The 22,853-nt window shown below is 34.7% G+C and overlaps 1 protein-coding gene across 1 annotated transcript; it reads left to right on the top strand.

Moving 5' to 3' along the window:
- Nucleotides 1–1,215: 1,215 nt before the first annotated feature.
- On the top strand, nucleotides 1,216–18,286 carry LOC106765524 (ornithine aminotransferase, mitochondrial). Its single transcript, XM_014650185.1, has 10 exons — nucleotides 1,216–1,483; nucleotides 2,130–2,238; nucleotides 2,483–2,713; nucleotides 6,224–6,383; nucleotides 6,485–6,540; nucleotides 11,247–11,399; nucleotides 11,766–11,863; nucleotides 16,155–16,235; nucleotides 17,429–17,662; nucleotides 17,984–18,286. Exons 1-10 carry the CDS (start codon nucleotides 1,341–1,343, stop codon nucleotides 18,126–18,128), a joined length of 1,410 nt encoding a protein of 469 aa, XP_014505671.1. The 5' UTR covers nucleotides 1,216–1,340; the 3' UTR covers nucleotides 18,129–18,286.
- Nucleotides 18,287–22,853: the final 4,567 nt, after the last annotated feature.

Here is a 22,853-nt window from a genome sequence, read left to right as displayed (position 1 = left end):
TTTTGTGTCGATATTGATATATGAATGCACATTTACTGAGCTTGTACATGTTACATCATATCTGGTTGCATTGCACATGTTTTGAAAGAAGAAAACCACATGCACTCTTGTGAACTTAAACTGTGTGATAAAATTGATAGTTAAAGTCGACTTCATTAGTGATTAAATCGGCTGTGACTAAAGACTTTGTACAGATTTTTAGATATAGTGCTATGTGAGATTTTGCATTGAAAAGAATTTCAAAATGAACTATCATGTTGAAGTCGACTGTGTACGCCACACATTCGACTGTATTAGTTGTTTGATTTGAAATTCTGTTACTATGCACAACAACAACTATATTTTTAAAAGTTAGTTGAGCATTGAATGAGAGTCAACTGTAATAAATGTGGAGTTAATTTGTTTGACTGGACTGCTACTATTTGGACTGATCTGTTACAATTGTCATAGGACAGTCGACTAAATTAGTAGCTAAAGGAACGTCTGATTTATAGAAATCTATAAATAGACAAGACCTGATCATTCTCAGAGACTTTTAATGATTTAATAATTTCATATTCTGTTTCAGATTGATTGTTTGAGATTTAGAGCTCCAAGAACTCATCAAGAAGACAATGGTGATCTTGCTTGGAAGAGTTTCTGAAGTAGAATTGCATTACGCTTGGAGGTTTGATTCCACATTTGAATCTTTTATAGAAAAGTTAAAAAAAAAATTTACACCGTGAGATGTTACAGGTATGATGTTATAAATTTCAAATATTTTTAAGTAGATTTAATTGATAGAATGAAATTAAATTCATGCGATAATATTATAAATTATAAATATCAAAAACAATTTCACGAAATATATAGTCCATTTAGGTATAATTTAAATTTATTTTTTCTTTTTCTATTAAAAAATTAGGAATAAAACAATTAAATTCATTTAATTATTACAATTATAAAATAACTTTAACTTAGTATTAAATATATTTTAAATTATAAAACTTATTTATTTTATGTACTGAAATATAATAATTTTATGACTAAAATTTATTTTATAATTATATTTTTCTTTTTTTTTTAAATACGGGTTAAAACCCTAGTTTAATTAGAGTGTAGAGTGTGCTGGAAAATGAAAAGGGGAACCGTGCCAGCATTTCCCTTTGTTGTCTATATATTAATTTATTAATATATTAAAATGTCGTTTTAACCCATTTCGTATTTTTTTCTCACTCCTGGACGCATCATCAGCACACGACAAATAAATAAAAGAAGTTGGGTGAACATTGTAAGAACTAGGTAGTACTTTCGTATTAAGATTTGAGTACAAGGATTTGGGAAACCTTTGTATCTCATAAATGGCTTCAACGAGACAGGTGCAATGTTTGCTAAGAAAGATTTGCAAGGGAAGCAGGAGTTTTGGGGTTGCCACTGAAGTTAATGCTTCCTCCTCTTCTTCTCAGAGAATCATCGACAAGGAATATGAACACAGTGCTCACAAGTACGTTTCTCTTTCTTTTCGTCTTTCACTGAACCCCACATGTTGCTACGTACGAAAGGCAAGATTTTGACTTCTGGGCTTGTCTTATTTTCTCCTCCTCTCTATAACTTCTAATCTGTTGATATTATCTCACTTGGATCAGGTTAAACCTCCGTAGGTTGAATGAATGATATAAGTTTTTGAATCGTTCATTATAAAAAGAAAACATAAAACTAATCATTAGTGATAATCTTAAAGTGTGATAAAAAAAACTGTATTTCAATGTAATCACGTTGTTTAGTCTGTTTTTTTTTCATCACCTAAGCATAAAATAGTACCTAGTACCGCAGAACTCTGCCAACATTGCGGAAAAAAAAATGAATTTTGGTCTTTTTGAACTCTTTTGTGTCTCAAGTTTTCTTAAAACATTATCAATTAATAAACAGTCTCAGTCGGTCTGTTCTGAATGTTTTGACAAATAGAAGGATGGTGGAAATTTGCTATTCTTGACTGTCAGCTTATCTGGTTGGTATTGATCATAGCTTCCTTTTGGGTGCTTGCTTAAGTGTCTTTGTTTTCACAAACTTTGAGTTCCATAGATTGTTCATGGGTTTAATTAATTTATTTTGGTGTAATATTAAAATGATTGTTCCTGTTTCAAATGCAGTTACCATCCACTTCCGATTGTATTTTCTCAAGCGAAGGGAACCTCTGTTTGGGATCCAGAGGGAAACAAATATCTAGATTTTCTTGCTGGTTATTCTGCTGTTAATCAGGTACAATCAACTGGATCTTGGTAATTCACAATTCTCCAGATCTGAATTTTTCTTGAGAATGGTGCTGTAATCAATAATTATTCTTATATACATCCTTTTTGCTTTCTTTACGGAATGAGTTTATTAACTCTGACCAGATTCCTTGTACTTTTGCTACTACTTTTTCTTTTGTTATTCCTCTATTTTTGGGAAAATAACTAGTATAGATGTTCTAATAACATAAGTACTTTTTATTTTCCCTTAGGGACACTGCCATCCTAAAATCCTGAAAGCATTACAAGAACAGGCAGAAAGGCTGACCGTGAGCTCTCGAGCCTTCTATAATGATCGTTTTCCACTCTTTGCAGAGTACGTGACAACCATGTTTGGTTATGATATGGTACTTCCTATGAATACTGGTGCTGAAGGTGTGGAAACAGCTATGAAATTAGCACGAAAGTGGGGTTATGAAAAGAAAAGAATTCCCAATGATGAGGTATAAATATCAGATTATGCATGCTAATAGTTTCATATCATATGTTACAATTTTGCATAATTTTAGGATCCAACTACTGCATCTTTACTTTATATGGGCCATTGGTAGTGATTTCATAATCATAATTATTTTTAATGGTAAATTGTACTAAATTCTTATAATTTACATGTCTGTACTGTAAAAGTTTAGACAGTTGAGGCCATGTTGTAGGTTGTGTATGTTAAAATAGATAAACAGAGTTGTTCAATTCTCATAGCTGCAATATGGAAAATAAAATTATCTAAAGATCCTTAACATTGAATCCAGCATACATGACAAATCTAATTACCTAGTATAATTTCTCTTTTGTCTTGTTAATACTTAGGCGTTTGTTGGTGTGACATACATTGAATCCAGCATACATGACAAAAGTTTAAAGGAAAACATTCTAAGTATGACTGACACATTGGGTGACATATTCGTACAATATTTTTGGAAACTAGATCCGTGAGATTGTTGCGGTATAAAAAGGTGGAGAAGTTTGTTAGTTAGCATATTAATTAGTTAGTTAAATACTTAAGGTGTTAGATATAAATAGGGGAAGGAGGAAGGGAAGGATGTTCATTTTGTAGATTGAGCATTAGCTGTTTTCAAAAGGACAAAAATCCTTTTTGAAGGTAAATCCTTGGGGGAGAGAGTGTTCTTCTAATCAAGATGGTTCAATAATCAAGAACTATACCCATTGTAGTGAAGAAAAATCCAAAAATGAAGTGAAATTAGCAAGAGAAACACAGATTATGATTGTGGAAGAAGTTGATGCATCAATAAAGAGAGTGAAGATCAGTTTCTTGAAAAATCAATTGTAGAATTAATCTGATAGGATATAATGTGTATGATAGGAGAAAACAAATTAAGAAGTAGCTGTTAGTTAGGTTGTTAGGGTGAGTGAGGTTTCCTTTATATAGTTGGGGGTTCCTGGTATGTAGGGACTTTTGGATAATTTTGTAGATTGAGCTTTAGTTCTTTGTGAAGGGGAAACCCTTGGAGGAGATAGTGCTCTCCTATTTTTGTGTTCTTTTCAGTCTATATAATAAAGAATATTACTCTTCTTTCTCTTTTCAATTCTGGGTTCCTAACATAATCAAAGAGGAAGCTGAAGGTACACACTACCAAATATCTTTTGCTTTCAAAATTCAAATTAAAATTCTGTTAGATTCAATCATGAAGGTGGTTGGAACATCATTGGTTTTGGAATCTTAGAATTTCAACTTGTTGGGTGAGCCTTTAGCATCTTTATTGCATTAGGGATGATAACTTAGCAATTGAGTCAACGAAAGGAAGGCTTAGAGGCAGTCATAGTTCTTCATGTTATTAGAGTCTTGCCTCGACCACGGCCCAAGTGACCTAGCCTGTGTTTGCGTGCTGTGACAATGACTTTCCATTCATATAAGAATAAGCATTGTGATGGGTTTAGGCCGAAAGATGAAAGATCATGGTGATGAAGCACATTCCAACCTTGAGGACAACGTTGAATTTTAGGAAGGGTGTAATGTAAGGGTGTAAGGAGAAGGAGAAGTTAGTTAAGTTAAATATAGTATTAATGAGTTAGTTACTTGTGTTGATTAGATATAAATAGGGGAAGAAGGATAGGAGAACGCAGGATGCTCATTTTGCAGACTGAGTAGCTCTTTTTGAAAGGAGAAATCTTTTTGTGAAGGGGGAAAACCTTGGAGGAGAGAGTTCTCTCCTATTTCTTGTTCTTTTCATTTTGTTCAACAAAAAACTTTCTTTCCTTTAGTTGAATATAGTGAAAACTCCCTTGTGTTCAATACACACATAGGGTTTTCTATTTATAATAGAAGAAATATGGGCTAAGCCCAAAATACAAATAAGAAATAATAACAAACTAACTAAAAGATAAAAGATAAATATAAACTAAATATAATATCTCTAACCCTCCCCCTCAAGCTGGAGCATACAGATTGTATGGACCAAACTTGGAATACATAAACTCAATTTGAAATATGTAATTTGTCTTTAAGTGTGTGCGGCAAGCAAATGTGCAATCACATGTCGATGAGCAATTTATGGACATTGGTGGACAAGTGCGAAACTTCAAATAGCACCATGAAACTTCAAGTAGGACGACTTTGACAAAGGAGAACAATGACAAACTCCAGGGACTGGATTGCCATCAAGTAAGGATGGGGTTTGCATCAAAACTACAGGGATTGCCATCACTGACTGAAGGGGCCTGTATACAGGGACTGCGATCACTGACTGATGGGGCCTGTATACAGGGACTGCCATCACTGACTGATGGGGCCTGTATATAGGGACTGCCATCACTGACTGATGGGACCTGTAGTGGCTAGAAGCGACAAAACTTCAAGGACTACCATCATTGACTAGTGGAGTCTGAAAGCCTGAAACCTGCAAGGACTGCCATCATTGACTAGTGGAGTCTGAAAGCCTGAAACCTGGCTGAAAACATACTCCCCCTCACGATGAACGGCGGAAATGACGGCGCGCCAATGATAGTGAAAGTGGAAGATCATAATGAGCTCTTATTCATCAAAGCACCCAAAAACAAATCTGACAGATTTGACAAAGGGTTGGTGAAATTGTTTCAACCCATAATTTTAGTGTTGAAATTTCTTGGTGTTAACCACCGACTGTCCTTGAAGACCTTAGAGAAGAAGATAGCAGAAGCAGTAGAGGTAGGACTAGGTGTTGGTGCATCGGTGGCACAAGTGGCGGAGACGACGGCCGGAGACGGTGCCGGAGACGGTGCCGGCGGCGGTGGACGGCCGGTGACGGTGGACGGCTGGCAGGTGGCGGCTGGTGGCGAGTGGCAACGGACAGTGGCGGACAGCAACACCAGATAGATGCGAGACAGAAACCAGAGATTGTCCATTGAAGTATAAAGGCACAGGTTGAAAAAGAAACTTTTAGGGGGGCCGACGGGGGCGGCGGCCACCAGCGGCAACAAAGACAAAGTAGAAAAGGATCAGAGAACCTGCTTTGATATCAAGTTGAATATAGTGAAAACTCCCTTGTGTTCAATACACACATAGAGTTCTCTATTTATAATAGAAGAAATATGGGTTAAGCTCAAAATATAAATAAGAAATAATAACAAACTAACTAAAAGATAAAAGATAAATATAAACTAAATATAGTATCTCTAACACCTTTCTCTTTTCAATTCTTGGTTGCAGACAAAGATGTATAATTCTTTACCTTTAAACATAAGGTATTCTTCCAATACAAAAAGAAAATGTAGGAACTTTATTTTGTCATCGTCTTTTCTGTTTAATATGATGTAGAAAGTTTAACAACTCATGTTTAGTTTTCTACTTTTCTAGTGTGGTGATGAGGTCCGCAATTCACTATTCAATTTTAGAGGCTGAAAGATATTTTGCTGTAGTTGAGCACAACCATCTACTATGCTATTCCCATTGTACTTTTTATGAGAATCTGTTCAATAGTTTTATCATGAGTCGTTTTACTCATGGACATTTGTTTCAGGCTATTATTGTCTCATGTTGTGGCTGCTTCAATGGTCGTACATTAGGGGTCATATCTATGAGCTGTGATAATGAAGCTACCCGTGGTTTTGGTCCTTTATTACCTGGCCATATTAAAGTTGATTTTGGTGATGCTGAGGCCCTTGAAAGAATTTTTAAAGGTTCTGCTTTGTGCTGTATACTTATTCCTTGTCATTAGTAGTTTGCTTTATCATGAGAGATCTTGGAGGTTTATAATTTGAATTTTCTCTATGAACTGCAGAAAAAGGAGAATGCATAGCTGCATTTTTTTTAGAACCTATCCAAGGTGAAGCTGGGGTAAGTTTTTTTAAAGTGCATATTTAATGAGCTTGGTAACAGACGTCTTGATTGAATTGATATGCTAAGGAAGTTGCAATGTATCCATATCTTTCTCTAATCTATTTAGCGAGGTTTAATAGGTTCGGAGGTCCCTATATTTGGAAGTTTGTTTCAATTGGGTTCTCCAATTTTGAAAGTGATCAATTAGGTCCCTAATTTTGTCAATTTGAATCAACAAAAGTTTTTCCGTTAAATGCAGTTAACGTCGTGAAGTTTTTGAACATGTGGCACGCTGACGCTTCTAGGTGACACCGTTTCAAGGGCATAGGTGGATTATAAAAGGGTGAAATCTCTTTTAATTTAGGGATTTCACCTTCAAATACACCCTTTTAATTTAGGATTTCACCCTTTTATAATCCACCTATGCACTTGAAACGATCCCACCTGGAAGCATCAGCGTGCCACATGATCAAAAACTTCACGGTGTTAACTGCATTTAACAGAAAGCCTTTTATTGATTCAAATTGACAAAATTAGGGACCTAATTGATCACGTCAAAAATTGGAGGACCCAATTGAAACAAACCTCCAAATATAGGGACCTCCGAACCTATTAAACCATTTAGCGACATTAGTACTTACAAAAAAGACATGATATTCTTTTGGCAGAGATATGTTTTGATTACATTAAAAAGGAAGGTATCATATAATTTGATGGGAAATTTCTTACCAAATGTTTCTTATAATTAAATATTGATTATGTTCTTATCATTCTATCTCTTCTTTATTATAAGAATATACTTGTTTGTGTACCTAAGGCATGAATTTCATTATATTCCTTTTCAGTTTCTCTCTTCTGCACATGGTACTAGTGCAGTACAATCCTCTATTATTTGTTCTGTTACTAATCCTTTTAATGGTTTTCAATTAGATTTTTTCCCCTGTACACCAAAACAGAAATCTTTCCATGTTGCATATTTTAGTAAAATACATAATGCCTAGATAAAGTTGCAATTTCTACATTTTTAGTTACGTGCATGATTATCAAACTTGCGAGTTAACTAGTTAACTTAGAGGAGTTTACATTCCTAGACATGATTTCCGAGTTAACTTGGAAGTAAATTCGTTTTTCAACTAAAATCGGTGGAATCCGGTTTTTCTGAAATCGCAAGTTAGTAGTGTTTTTGCAAGCTTGAAAGGGGGAAAATAAAAAAAAAATGAACCAAAAATGAAGTCGTTTTGAGGGGAAAACTGACCTAATTAGGGCTTTGATTTAAGCCCCTTCTTTGTTTTGTTGAGCTGCGTCACTACCTCTGACGATCGTGTTACATCTTGTCGTCGTCCTTTCACCCTCTTGCCCTTGTGTCTCCCTCTGTAGCCATCACACTTACCTTAGCAAATTATCTCTTTGTCGTCCTTGGTCACGTTACTGTCACATCACTGTCTGTGACCTTCGCGTTCGTTGTCAGCCACCATCTCGCCATCACCGTAGTCATGTCTTCGTCGCTGGTCAGGAATCTTACTTTTGCTCTTGTCCTCTATGCTGTTTGTGTAAGTGAAGATGATTTCACTTATCTAAGACCTTGTTACACGTGTCTGTTTATCTTTTCTTTATTTTTTAACTGTTTCAAACTGTTTTTAATTTCTAAGCCCCTCTGTGCTGTTTTTCTTTTTAATTTTTTATTTGCAGTGAAAAACTTAGACCATTATGTTTGGAAATGCATCAAATTCAGTGGATACTAATCCAAGTGCATCCTCATTTGTTGAAAGTAGAAGTAAAATTGCTTCGAGAAACAAGTCAGTTAGATATTAGTGGTAATGGTACAAAAGTGAAATGTAACTATTGCTCAAAGATTGTGAGTGGAGACATATTTAGATTCAAACATTATCTTGCTAGAACTAGGGAGGATTTTGAATCTTGTATAACCCACTTTACTCCTTAGCAATTCAAATTGTCTAACTAGTGGCAGATGCAACCCACTTTACTCCTTAGCAATTCAAATTGTCTAACTAGTGGCAGATGCAACCCACTTTACTCCTTAGCAATTCAAATTGTCTAACTAGTGGCAGATGCAACCCACTTTACTCCTTAGCAATTAAATGACTTCCTTGTGGTAAGGTTTTAAAATACATAATAAGAAGAGAAAAAAGTTATTGAACAATAAAATATTTCCTAAGCTTTTCTTTGGAAATGATATTCTTGGTCTACTATGGGACACATAAAACATCCTTTAATACAATAGATGATTATAGTTATATTCTCATATCTGCATATTGGGACACTATCAACATTTGCAACTATAATGAGTTGTTCTCTAATCATCTCGAAATACAAATTGAAGAGTTTAGGAAAGGAGTCATGTGACTAGTTTCTTTTGAATCAATAATCCAAACACTCTAAGACAAAAGGTCAACAGTATTGATTGTACTCTTACCTTTCAGGGTTCGGTGGAAGGACTTAGTCATTGTTCTTAAACAATCAAGTTACTTTTTAAAAGCTTTCATACTAGACAATGAAAAGAAAAAATTTAGGCTTTTGTCACTTTGATTTGTAATTACCACAAAGAGAATTTGTTTGGCAAAAAAACAAAGAATTCTGATCTACTCAAATTGGAATCAAATGAGATGTCACCACGCCTTGGAATTGTCTAAAGAGGTCTTGACAATGCTATCTGTATTGGCGGCAACTGGGGGCACACCTATCTCCCAACAATGACAAACAATGGTAGTGGTGACAACTTTTAATAGGCAACGGAAAATAAGCTCCCAAGATAAGGAGCTTTGATATCAATTTGAACTATGCAAGAAAATAAAAGAATTGTTTTATTGATAACAGTCACATCAATGACATTCTTATCATCTCTATTTGTAATAGTAAAACCCTTTAAAATAATGAAACAAAAATATGCTGAAATGAAAAATGTTAGAAAGTGGACTTTAAGCCTACTCAACCCTTCAAAATTGGCTTGGAAGGTAAGGTTTGCACCCACTTATATATTATGAAATCGTCTTATTTCTAGTCGATGCGAGACTTCTATTACACTCCTTCACATTGAGACATATACATCTCGAGCGTGATACTAAACTAATGGGTGGTCTGATAGCGGCTCGATAGCATAAGGAACAATAGTCCCCACAAACAATAAATTTGGCTAGGATAAGTTGTAACCCATGACTTTGATACCATTTGAGAAATTTGTTAAAGATTGCCATATGCTCTGAAGGCTCAAACAACATTGCACTAATAGAAAAGACCATAGGTATTTTGTAAAGGAGGAAGAAAAGACCATAAAACCCAAGGTTCTTCATTCAAGGCAACAAGGCACAGATCTGATTGGTGGGCTCATTGATCTGAACGGTGACTCTAGCGGTAGGTCTGGCAGCAACGACGGTGATGACGGCTTTGGTAGTGGCTGCAGGTGTGAAAACAACAAAAAAAAAGTTTTATATACCTGGAAACCCTAGTTCTAGATATCATGTTAAGAAGTGGATTTTAAGATTAATTCAATCCTATAAAACCAATTTCTAAGGTGAGGCTTGCACCCACTTATATATTATGAAATTGTTTTATCTCTAGTCGATATGAGACTTTTTATAAAATAAGAAGATTCTAAAGATTATTTTCTCCGAAATACTATGGAGATATTGAGAATAATTTTATTCCAATAATATATTTGCAACAGTGAGCATGGGCTGAAAGCTCTGGTCTGGTTTGCCATAAATCAGGTTAGCGGGGCTCACCCACTGACCCAACAAGTTTGTAATTTTACTCTCTTAGACAAAGAGACATACACATATAATGTACATATATATATTTTAAGAGCAGAAATCATGTTAATTTTATAAGTCTTAACTTGTTAACTAAGGCCTCCAATGAGACGAATCGAAATGACTTTTACTTTTATATCTTAAATTATTTAATTACAATCAATAATTGAAACTTAATTTGTTAGTGTTCATTATTCAATAATGCTATTGCACCACTTGTATCCTTCAAACAACACAATACAAAAGTTATATTATTTAAATTATAATTCTTTTAATTTAAATTCTAATGTAAATTTTTATATTTTGCACATTATATAAAAGATTTGTAAACAAGCTACTCATGGAAGAAGCAATGTGAACTGACATTTTTCTATATGGTGAGTGATTTTGCTTTCTTTTTGACTGTCCATAATAACTTCCGCTTGTTGGGATATGTTATATGTTAGGATGTTTTTGATTTTATTCTATCGAGATATTTTAGGAAGTTTCAGATTTTATTCTTATTGGTTTTAATTCTCTATATTGGTTGTATCTTGATTTTATTATTATCAATCTTGCAATCTCACGGATTTGTGTCCTAAAATTGACTGAGTTTGTTTCTTAAATTATCCAATCGATGTATGTATATATATAAGGTGTATGTAAGGAGACTGAATAAGAGAAATTATTTTCTTCTAATTCTGAGATTGTTTTTTATAACCTAACCTAATATTTTATTTTGCATTTTATTAATCTTTCAACTAGTTTTATTCTGTATATGTCGTGTGTAATGTTGTGAAAAACATGTACTTAGTATTTCTTGTTCAAATTCTTTGAATTTATGGAAAACTTATCTGGTACCCTTGACTATCTCATCCTGTTGAATGGCTATAACATTCTTCAGACGTTTTATATATTCTTTATTCTCAAAGTATACTTCTCTACATTATTCTAATGTATGATATTTTTGTTTTACAGATAATAATTCCTCCAGATGGTTATTTAAAAGCTGTTAGAGATCTTTGCTCCAAATATAATATCTTGATGATTGCTGATGAAATACAATCTGGGTTAGGAAGAACAGGGAAGATGCTGGCTTGTGAATGGGAAGAAGTTCGCCCAGATGTTGTGGTTAGTTCAAAATCAGATTTACTTTGTGCTTACTTTTGCATATAATTTCTGTAGGGATTGGTGGTGAAATCAAACATAAACACATGCCTTGGAGACTTGTGCCTTCTCCCTTCTTAGTTGCAGAACCCTCACAATCAGTTCTACCATGTTTTATAAATATGGTTGAACTGTTAATTGAAATTGTCATTGCACTTTTCTTGTGAGAAATTGTGTTAGCTGCATTCAACCACCTTCCACTTGAAAGGCTTGTCCACTCAATTTTATATTTTTTATCTAGAAAATGAGAAATATTTTGCCTCTGTCAAAGTGAAAACTTTTATTTTAATAGCACCATGCATGACCCTTTATGACTGTCCTTTTACTTAGGTACTCGGTAAAGCACTGGGTGGAGGTGTTTTACCAGTTAGTGCAGTTCTTGCAGACAAAGATGTGATGCTCTGTATACAACCTGGACAGCATGGAAGGTTCATTTTACTATAAACTTATGATTCATTGTAATTTGCTCCCTTTTGTATAGTATATTCTTGCCTATAGTTGTCAAACTTACGAGTTTATGCTGGACATCCGTTTTCAACTTTTCATCCTTAAAACCCCTTTATCAGTCAGATCACGTGAAGAGACTGAACTCTCTCACTTGTGTAGGAACATGAGATCATATAATATAGAGTTAGTTTTGTTTTGGGGGTGGTGCTAGTTCTGTTCATGTTTGTGGTGCCAGCATAGACAAAAAATTATATTTAAGAAATCCAGGACTCTTCTAGTCGTATTACTAACTGTCCAATTGACTAACTACTACACTAAACCCCTCTGTGAGCAGTCACACCACTTACAAACTTAGTATGACACTAATTGACCCTAAGTAACTAACTAACCATGGTGAAAAGTATGTAGTTGCATAAAAAATGAAATTCCCCAAGGTTCCATTGCATGAAGCATATTTGATGTAATGCTCAATTTACCAAAAATCCTCTTTTACACCATTAACAATAGCAAAGTGATTAGTATCCAAGTACTCGGGGAGCCACCCTCAAAGGCTAGTTAAAAGGAGGGAGAAGGAAGCATGTGAATACTCCACCAAACATCCCATAGTACTTGATGTGGGACTTGGGCACCCAATAATATGCAAGTTCCTATTATAGCACCATCTTGATAGAGTCTAAACAACTTTCCCTCTAGTAACACTTCACTGAACTCCCTTGTTGATAAGAGTCCCCTCTACCAGTCACAACCCTCCACAGATAGCCCTTTTCAAGACATTGAGTTCTGATACCAATTGATAAGTATCCAAACACTTGGGGAACGCACCTTCAAACACTTCAATACTTCACCAAGGATCTCATAGTTACAAGCTGTTCACTTGATTGAAGCATGGTGGCTAAGCCAATTTCATCATGTAGTCCAAGAATGGCTTCCATTCCTCCTGTCAAACAGAAACATGTGAATGCATGAATTCTCCTATAGTACTCTATTTTTAACAGTACTTTTGTCCTTGAAATAGTGTCTCAGTAGTTATATTGAGAGATCACATGGCTCTGTTACAAATTGCACCACTGCACATTGTTGTACCTGAGAATTATCAATATCCTTCACCTTACTGTAATTTTATGGAGAATTGATGGAAACACCCAAACTGAAACCTCCATTGTCACCTCAGTTTAGTTGTTACCCCTTCCTTTGTCTTACATAGGGTTGCTCCACCAAAACTACCGTTGTCTGCCATTATTTGCTGTCATCCGTTGTCATTTGTTGTTGTTGACCATCCCTTTTTCTGCAAAAACCACAGGATTTGGTACATCTCGTTGTGCGATGTCCAAGCCTTCGAGTCACCCCTCTCTTATTCTTCAACATTCCTTTGCCCCTATTTCTTACTGCCACCAACAGCCACTACCAGCTGTCCTGTTTGCCGATTGTCGCCACTGTCACCAACTGTCGTTAGATGTTGTCAGCTGTTGCCATTTCTAGACATAGTATCTGTTAAAAGTGGGTTTTAGGCCTAACTCAACCCCACAAAACCGGTTTGTAAGGTGAGGTCTGCACCCCACTTATATATTATAAATTGGCCTTGTCTCTAGTCGATGTGGGACTTCCAACACACATCCCTCACGCCGATGTATATACATATCGAGCATGAGACTAGATATTAATGGGTGGTCCGATAACGGCCCAATAGTGGGTGGAACAATCTGCCCAACAAATATCGCTAGGATAGGCTCTAACCATAGCTCTGATACCATGTGAAATAGGAAGAAGATTAGGAGAAATCTCCCTTGTGTTGAATATACACATAGGGTCCTTTATTTATAATAGAAGAAATATGGGCTAAGTCCAAAATACAAATAAGAAATATAAACAAACTAAATATAATATCTCTATATATGGTGGTACTATATTTCTTTTGACCACATTTTTTCCACCATAACCCGATATGGTTTCCATTATAACTTTATCAAGGATTTTTGGGTTTTTGATATTTTCTATTATCTGATATCGATAACACTGGTTTGAGCATGTATAACATGAAGTAAGCTTGTTATAGATGTCATGAATGCAAATCCCTTGAAAGAATTAGAGGATCACTACCAATTGGTTGTTGCTGATGAAAAAGTAAATGATGCAAAGCTTTATTCAACAATTTGGTGAAAAAGTAAATGATGCAAAGCTTTATTCAACAATTTGGTGCATGTGAATGAAGATGGCATGCTTAGGAATTGGCAACAATTGGCCAAGTTAGACAATGAGTGATTGCTAGATAAGGGAGACTTTAATTGTTAGATCCTACTAGAGGTTAACATCTAATGGAGAACAAAAACTGGTTGAAGAGCATGGCAATTTCTTGAGAGAAAAAAATGTTGAGGGCATGACTATTGACAGAGAGAAAAATTATGCTTGAGGGCACAATTTTTGGCAAAGAGAAAAAAAATTCTTCGAGAGCAGTGGAGGTAAGAGAGAAAAGAAATGATTAGAGGGTATGTGACTTCTAAAAAGTAAAGATGCTTTGAGAGCGCACACGACTTTTGGAAGATTAAAACTACTCGAAGGGCTAGATGATTGTCAAGGAGCAAGAGTGTTTGAAAGGAATGATGACAGTTAGGAAGAAAAAGTGCTAGGGAGCATATGTTGAAAAGTTGATTTTAAGCCTAATTCAATCCCACAAAATCAGCTTGTAAGGTGAGGTTTTCACTTATTTATATACTATAAACTTGCTTTATCTCTAGTCAATGTCGATCTCCAACACACCCCTTCATGCCGAAGTATATACATCTCAAATGTGAGACTATATATTAATGGGTAGTCCAATAGCTGCCCGATGGTGAGTGGTACGATAGGTCCAACAATCAACACATTTCGCTAAAATAGGCTCTAACTCATGACTTTGATACTATGTTAAGAAGTGGACTTTAAGCCTAACTCAACCCTACAAAATCGACTTGTAATGTGAGGTTTGCATCCACTTATGTATTATAAACTTGTCTTATCTCTAGTCAATGTGTGATGGTTATCAGAGAGCAAAAGATGAGGCTAGTGCCTTTATAGAAAATGTCATGGCCTAATAGCATATTAGTAACAAAATAGGTCACATAGGATGGTACTACTCTAATACCATAGTGAAAGGATATCTTATAATTGTTTTTATATACACATTTTAGTATTCTTATTTTATAATAAAGAAGAGATAGAACAATAAGGAACAACATCAATAATTAACAATGAAATATTAACCAAGATATTTCCCTATTTCATGTAATCAAAATCATATTTCTATATTTAATATAATCAAATCATATCTTTAACATTGATAGAACAAAAGAATTGTACAATGACCTTGGATATTCAAGAGATCCTGGACTTTCCTATTCATGACATTTCCTCTCCAAGGCTGACTACTACTCTTAACTCGTTTATTTATGTATGTAAATAGTTAACCACTTGACTCATTGAGTAACTCTAACTAACGAAGGCCCTCAACTAATAGATGTGTAAGTAGTTGTTGCCTGGTGCATCAATTGTCTTGTGGCTTAGGCTAGGTGAGCCAAGTCACATTCAAATCGAGATACTTGGATTGTTACAACTCTTACATAGAAAGAGTTGTGCTTTGATTATTAGCTATATGGCTTAGAGGTAAGTGCTTAATCCAACAATTGGTGTCAAAGCCAAAGTCAGGAATTCGGTTTGCGGTAGGATAGTTGTTGAAAGGGAGATTGTTGGCAAGTTACATAAATTGTCCTAGGTGTAAGTCAGTTGGTCCAAGTCATAATCAAAGTGTAGTACTTTGGTTGTTATGTTCTTAAGTAGAAAGAGCTGCACCTTGACTACCAAATTTAGTTTTTGATCTAGTGTTAAGTGCTTGACTCAAAAGTAGTAACCCACTAAAACACTCGAGGAACACAACCTCTAGGTTAGCAAACTAATTCAGCAGCCCACAGTTACATTTTAGGACTTTCAATTGCTATTTATGTTTTAAAGTTTTTTAATCCTTAAGCTTTCATGAAAATTTTCACTTGGGGAACACAACCTCTAGGTTAACAAACTAATTCAGCAGCCCACAGTTACATTTTGGAAATTTCAATTGCTATTTATGTTTTAAAGTTTTTAATCCTTGAGCTTTCATGAAAATTTTCTTTCCGTTTCGTATTTAATTCTTTTCATTAACTCAGAAAACAAATTCATGTATTGGAATACATTTCAATTTTATTAAAATATGAAAGCTAAAAATAATGATGCTAAAGCTTCCTTTTTCTCTGTTATTTTTCACAGCACTTTTGGCGGAAATCCGTTGGCCAGTGCAGTTGCAATTGCCTCACTTGAAGTGATAAAAAATGAAAATCTAGTTGAGAGGTATCCAATGCTTTGCAAACTCATATATTGTCAATGTATACTTGTTATAATTCAGACTTGAATAAAAATTATTCACATGTATGTTTTCTTCATTTCATCTAGCATTATCAGAATGTGGAATAAGAGCTTCAGTAGTCAATACTAGGTCCTGGGATTTGGTAGTTGAATAACTGCGTAGAATACAATATTGTTCTTGTCTTGGGGTATATTATTGAGAATTTTTTTTTTTTTTTTCATGTTTCTTGTACATTTTAGAAAATGTTACATATAAATCCCAGTAAGTTTTAGAAGTTGAATAACTATTTAGGTTATCCTGTGTTGAGGACTTATATTCATCCAATATCTTCAATATTTGCACTTCTTACAATAACTAATCTTGTTTCAGATCCTATTTTGCTCACCCTTTGATAGGTTTCTGAATATGAAACCTATCTAAACTCAACACGCACACACCAAACAAGAACACAGAAGTCAAAAAGAATGACTCTGAATTTAGTTATCAACAGTCTGTACAATCCACAGGATAGGATATAGGAGTCCTGTCTATACAAAGAATACTCAAAAATTAACTCTACAAAGATACATCAGCTCTATTTATATGAGGTCATTTCCCGCCCCCCTAACTGTCATTACAGTTAGGTCTCATTAATTCCTCTCATCTCCTCTCATACTCTTCTTTTTCCTCTCATAAACCCTCCATATCCTATCACCCTTCCTGAAAAAGTAACCGCAACTTTTCAAACCTGGCTCATTATTGGTATTTTCAGCTTTATTTTTCTAGTTTCACACCATTAATAAGTTTCAGACCATGTTTAAAATTTCACGAAAAAAATGACATTATAATTTTTTTTTTTGAATCACAAGTTACTTGAGCGTGTGAAAAAGAATGGTATTGAAGGTACTATATAATGCAACAAATTTTGGAGATCCCGATGTTAAACATATTTGCTTAGAAAATTTAAACGTAGGGAATTAATAGTTCCATCTGATGCTCTTTAACTTTCTACTCAGTCCCTCACGTTACAGAGCTTATGCTCATCAAATTATTTTATATGGCTTTCATTTCTCATCATTGAATGTTTTTCTAGCTGTGTTCAAACTCTTAAGTTTCCAAGTTTCATTTAATGCTTTATTAATTTGATTCTTTATTCTCTCTACCGTTAATCCGCAATTGATGCATTACTATTGAACAGATCTGTTCAAATGGGAGAGAAGCTCATGGGTCAACTTCTTGAGATTCAACAGCAATACCCAGATTATGTGAAGGAGGTACGGGGAAGAGGATTATTCATTGGAGTGGAGTTCAAAAGAAAAAACTTGTTCCCTGCATCGGTGTATGAGCTTAGTGAAAAATTGAAGGAAAGAGCAGTCCTTGCCAAGCCTACACATGAAACTATAATCCGCTTTACTCCACCACTTTGCATAAGGTAAGTTATGAAAACAATAGACAATGTCTTTATACCAAGTTATCATTATAGTTTGACTAATAGTTAGAGCACTACCTCTGGGATTTCGTTAAGGGTGGGCAAATGATCTAAACATCATTCCTGGTCTGTATAGATTTTGGTTTACTGTAGAAATTTTAAGCCTAAATGTCTTGCTTTTGATATATATATCTTACTTTTTTACAACCTAATCCAAGAGAAGCATATGAATTATTGTAAGTTATGTGAAGCATATCCATTGATAATTTATGTGATTTGGAGTTTAGAGCAAAGATGTGACTAAAAGTGATGTAATGGTTGCAGTGTGGATGAGATTCAACAAGGTTCTAAGGCCCTGGCTGATGTTTTGGAAATTGATGTTCCAAAGTTGCAGAAGGAGAAGCCAAGAGAAGCTGCTCCAGTTGCCTCTAGTGCATGTGATCGTTGTGGTAGAGTCATGTATGATTAATCAGATAATGGTATATGGTTTGCACCTACCTTTAGTTTTCCTTGGATAAAAAATTGTATCAGATGAAGAATGCTTTGCCCTGTGCATGAAAACTGCGTTCAAATATTCCATATATTATGAAATAAATATGCCACAGAAAGTATGAAAGTTTCTACAAATTGGTTTATTTATAAGTTAATTTTATTTTAAAAAGATTTTCATATTTTTAAATGTTTACAGAAAAGTTCATCCAAATTAACTCCATGAGTTTAATCCTATACCTATAAGATAGTTTAGACATACTACATAACTTTTATATTTTTTATGATAATAAATACAATTAAGTTTTTGAACTAATTAATCATTAAAAGCGTTCATGTATACTTGTTTGAAGATAGTAATTATCAATGGTTGAAGCCTTTGTTTGTGAGAGTAATTATTTATATTGGGATTTTTTTTTATTTTTATAGTTGAATTGATAACTATAAGATGGTTTGTCCATATAAACCATTTCTGCTTAAGTTTGTGTTTTTGCTTCCGTGTTGATAAATTAATAAAGAATTTTGTAGTATACAAAGAGAACAATTTTATATAAAATTGCGTTGAGAAAGTTTTATTTTCTTTTACAGGTGACATCTTACAAAGAGTGTTACATTAAATGTACAATAAGTGTTTAGGAAAAGATCATATAGCTGTTCAGTGTTCTACAGAAAGAACCATTATCATGAAAAATATTAATCTTTATAATAGTGAGGAAGAGTCTCAATCTAATGAGAATGATAGAACCATATAGAAAAATCAAGTGAAGAGAAAGTTTATCTCATGATAAAAAAGGTCCTTAACAACCAATCTCTTTCTTAACTTGTAACTATGTGTGTATATTTAAGTAAAGGAAAATGTTTTATTTAACAATTTTTTTTTATAACTTTTATTACAACAATAGCATATGGTTGATGTAATAAATTTAAACAGGTCAATAAAGTAATTACATATACAATAACACAATGTGATATCATATGACAAACGAAACACTTATGTTTTACAAAATTTATTATTGAAAAGAAACTTTCTTCTTATTGAGAAAAAAATGACCGAAATTTTCTACTTTATTAGCAAAAAAAAATCACCAGTGATAGAACTTTTATCTATTAGATAAAATATTCCCAATAAGAATTTAATAATATACATTTGGTTCTCTAGTATCTCAAAACTTAATAATTTCAGTACAAAATTAATCTAATTATATTAACAAAAACATGTTGATATGTTATTAATAACAATCATTATATTATTATTAATAATGGACATTTCGATATTTTTATATAAAATTGCGTTGAGAAAATTTTATTTTCCTTTACAGTTGACATCTTACCAGGAGCGTTACATTAAATGTATATTAAGTGTCTAGAAAAAGGTCATGCTCAGTGTTCTATGAAGAGAACCATTATCATGAAAAGAATTAATCTTAATGAGAATGATAATAACCATATAGAAAAATCAAGTGAAGAGGAAGTTTATCTCATGATAAAAAAATATGATCAATATATTATTATTAATAATGGACATTTTGATATTTTTCTCTCACTAATAAATAGATTGTTAAATTGGCACCAAAAACTTGTTGAGACTTTGGCAAACATACCAAATCGTTCAAGTAGTAAAACTGGCAAGACCGTATATCGATTCCCACGAGACTCGGTTAACACTTTACGATTGTATAATCAACTAACTAACTTAGGCTAAAGTATTCCCTTTTATATGAGTTTTTTGTAATTAAAGTAACTATAAAACATAAATGATAAAAGTGATCTTAAGCACTCAAACACTTGAAAATGCTAGGATTAGAAATGCAATGGAATGGTATTGTTGGGGGTATGCTTTCACCGACTTCACTCTTATGCAAATAAAACCACTTCCTCTTCACTAATATGTCAATGTCAATCTACTAATTTACTCAAACCCCAATCCCTTGGTAGAAAGGGCCTAGATTCACTTATTAAATCTCAATCCCATGGCAACCTAACAAGTTCACCCGCATTAAGAAAAGCGATTTTAAGACAACCAAAGGTCCTAGTTCTATCCCTAGACACTTATTCCTTTAGGTGTTTAACCCAAGTTCGGATTTACTCAACATTTCCCAATATTAAGCAAACCCTAAAATCAAGTCATGGGTAGCTACTTCACAACAAGCATTATGAGAAGGAGTTAAACACTAACAATCAATGAAAGAGGCATATATTCATTCAAAACAAAGTGATTTACATAAGATTTCAGTGGCTACAACAATGCCCCAACAATAATGAAACTAGCTCTCCATGTATGGAGAGCTCGAGCTTACAACAATGGTGGAAATGGAAGAAAGAAGAGAACCCAAAGATGAAGAAGGATTGTTCCCACAACTCCTAGCTCGCCTCCAAGAGCTCCCAACCAAAGAAAATGTGTCTGGTTTTCAAAGATCCAAAGCTCTTCGCGCCTCCAAGTGAAATAGGGCAAATCTGCCATGTCAGCAAAATTGGCGCTCAAGCCCCCAAAAATGGGGCGCTCAGGCACGCGACAGTCAAACTGAGGAACTAGGGCACTGGTGCTCGAGCCCCTTAGGCCAAGGGGGCTCGAGCCTGATTTCAGCAGATTTCATGTTCTTCATTTTTGTTGCTCTTCTAGCTTTTCTTGATTTCCAATGCCTTCATTTGATGCATACACTTCTTCCAATTCCATTAAGCACATGAAAGCAAGGATTAGTGAACAAAATATCTCATTAAAACTTAGGGTGCAACCACTTAACAAACTAAAAGAAAACTAGGATTTACAAGGTAAAAAGTTAAGAAAAGGTTGANATTTTCTCTTGATTCATCACTGAAATCATGGTAAAATATGTCATTATCACATATCCTTCTTGAATTCCTCAAACATGCTTGGATTGTTCCCTGTAAAGATCAAGTCATCGACATACAAGCATACAATCAAAATATCTTTACCTTGAGCTTTGATATAGAGTGTATGCTGATATGGACACTTGATGAAATTCACTTCTTTGAAGTACTTGTCAATTCAAACATTCCATGCTCTTGGGGCTTGTTTGAATCCATAAAGAGTCTTCTTTAATCTCAAGACTTTATCTTCTTCTCCTTTAACTTCATATCCTTGTGGTTGCTCAATGTAGACTTCTTCTTCAAGAACTCCATTTAAGAAGGCGAACTTGACATCCATTTGGTGTATCTTCCAATTATTCTGAGCTGCTAATGATATAATAAGTCTAACAGTTTCTAGTCAAGCAACGGGAGCAAATACCTCGTCATAGTTGATGTCATCCTTTTGACTGTAGCCCTTTGCCACCAATCTTGCTTTGTATCTCTGAACTTCTCCTTTGGAGTCCTTCTTTTCTTTGTAGACCTACTTGACACCAATTGCTTTGTGCCCTTTTGGAAGCGAGACTAGCTCCCAAGTATCATTCTTCTTTATTGCCTTGATCTCTTCATCCATTGCATTTCTCCAACTCTTCTTTTCAATTGCTTCTTGGAAGTTCATGGGCTCATAGTCTACAAATAGACAAAATAAGGTAACATTATCTAAATTTTCAGTTACCTCATAAATTTCTTGGAGACTTTGAAAATGTGGCATTCTTTCACTTGAGCTTTCATCATCTTGAAGAGTTGTATTTGGTGAAGTGGGTGGAGTAGCAGGTGCCTCTTGCGGTTGCTGTTGTAGTTCCACATCATCTTCTTCAACGCACAAGAATAAGGCATGATCCTCACAATTTGTTGACCAGTCACATTCTCCTTCTTCATCAAACACTACGTTCTGAGTGATGATTGTTTTCCTTGTATCAGGACTGTAGACTTTGTACCCTTTGGAGTTGGTGTTGTAACCAATGAAGATGTATTTTTCACTTTTGTCATCAAGTTTACTTCATTTCTCGTCTGGCACATGCACATGAGCTATACATCTAAAGACTCTAAGATGAGAAATACTTGGCTTTCTTAACTCCATGCTTCTTGTGGTGTTTTTCCACTAACGCTTCTTGTTGGAGAACGGTTGGTTGGATAGAGTGCACATTGATGAAGGTTGAAAAACAGTAATTTTCATATGTCAAATTAGACCAAATTACGCCCTTTACTACTTGGAATGAGCTTAGAATCAAGCAAAACTCAATAAATGAGTCAGTAGGGAGTCAAAAGCTGTTTTTAGCGATATTATGCTTGTTTTGCATTGTTTTGTAGCTATTTTGAGAAAGTGAAGAATGGAGTTGAAGATAAAGATCGTAGACTCAAGAAAAGTGAAGAAAATTGAAGATTTGAAGAGTCGACGCACCGCCTAGCGGCAACTTACACCGTTGGGCGGTTCAGGGCGAGGAGTAGGCATTGGCGTTGGCACTAGGCGGTTTTGAGGGAAACCACCGGGCGACAACTTACACTGCCGGGCGATTCTGAGGTTTTTGGGAAACCGCCGGGCGCCACACTTGTTCCGCCGGGCGATGGTCCGCTGGGCTTGGGCCTGTTTTCTGCTGCGCTCCTCACCTATAAATACCCCTATTTCGAGTTCAGAGTCATTCTTTTGACAAAGGGGGACGACCAAACCTAATTTTGCTCTCTTGAGAGGATCTCTTGGATGCTTAGGCTCCTTTTCATCTTTTCTAGGGTTTTCTTTTCCATTCTTCTTCCATTTTTCATCTAGTTTCACCATGTCTATGGTGAGCTAAACCCTATTGTTGTTGGGGGAAACAATGTAATCTTTTGATACTCTCTTTTA

This window comes from Vigna radiata, chromosome 7 (assembly GCF_000741045.1).
Source record: "Vigna radiata var. radiata cultivar VC1973A chromosome 7, Vradiata_ver6, whole genome shotgun sequence".
Classification (NCBI taxonomy): domain Eukaryota; kingdom Viridiplantae; phylum Streptophyta; class Magnoliopsida; order Fabales; family Fabaceae; genus Vigna; species Vigna radiata.
This window is presented reverse-complemented; position numbering and strand designations above follow the sequence as displayed.

Bases quoted from the DNA above. Each gene is read 5' to 3' on its own strand.
- LOC106765524 (XM_014650185.1), top strand. From the start codon at position 1,341: ATGGCTTCAACGAGACAGGTGCAATGTTTGCTAAGAAAGATTTGCAAG. The intron at 2,714-6,223 runs GTATAAATATCA...CATTTGTTTCAG, and splicing joins AAAGAATTCCCAATGATGAG to GCTATTATTGTCTCATGTTG. The intron at 11,400-11,765 runs GTTAGTTCAAAA...CCTTTTACTTAG, and splicing joins AAGTTCGCCCAGATGTTGTG to GTACTCGGTAAAGCACTGGG.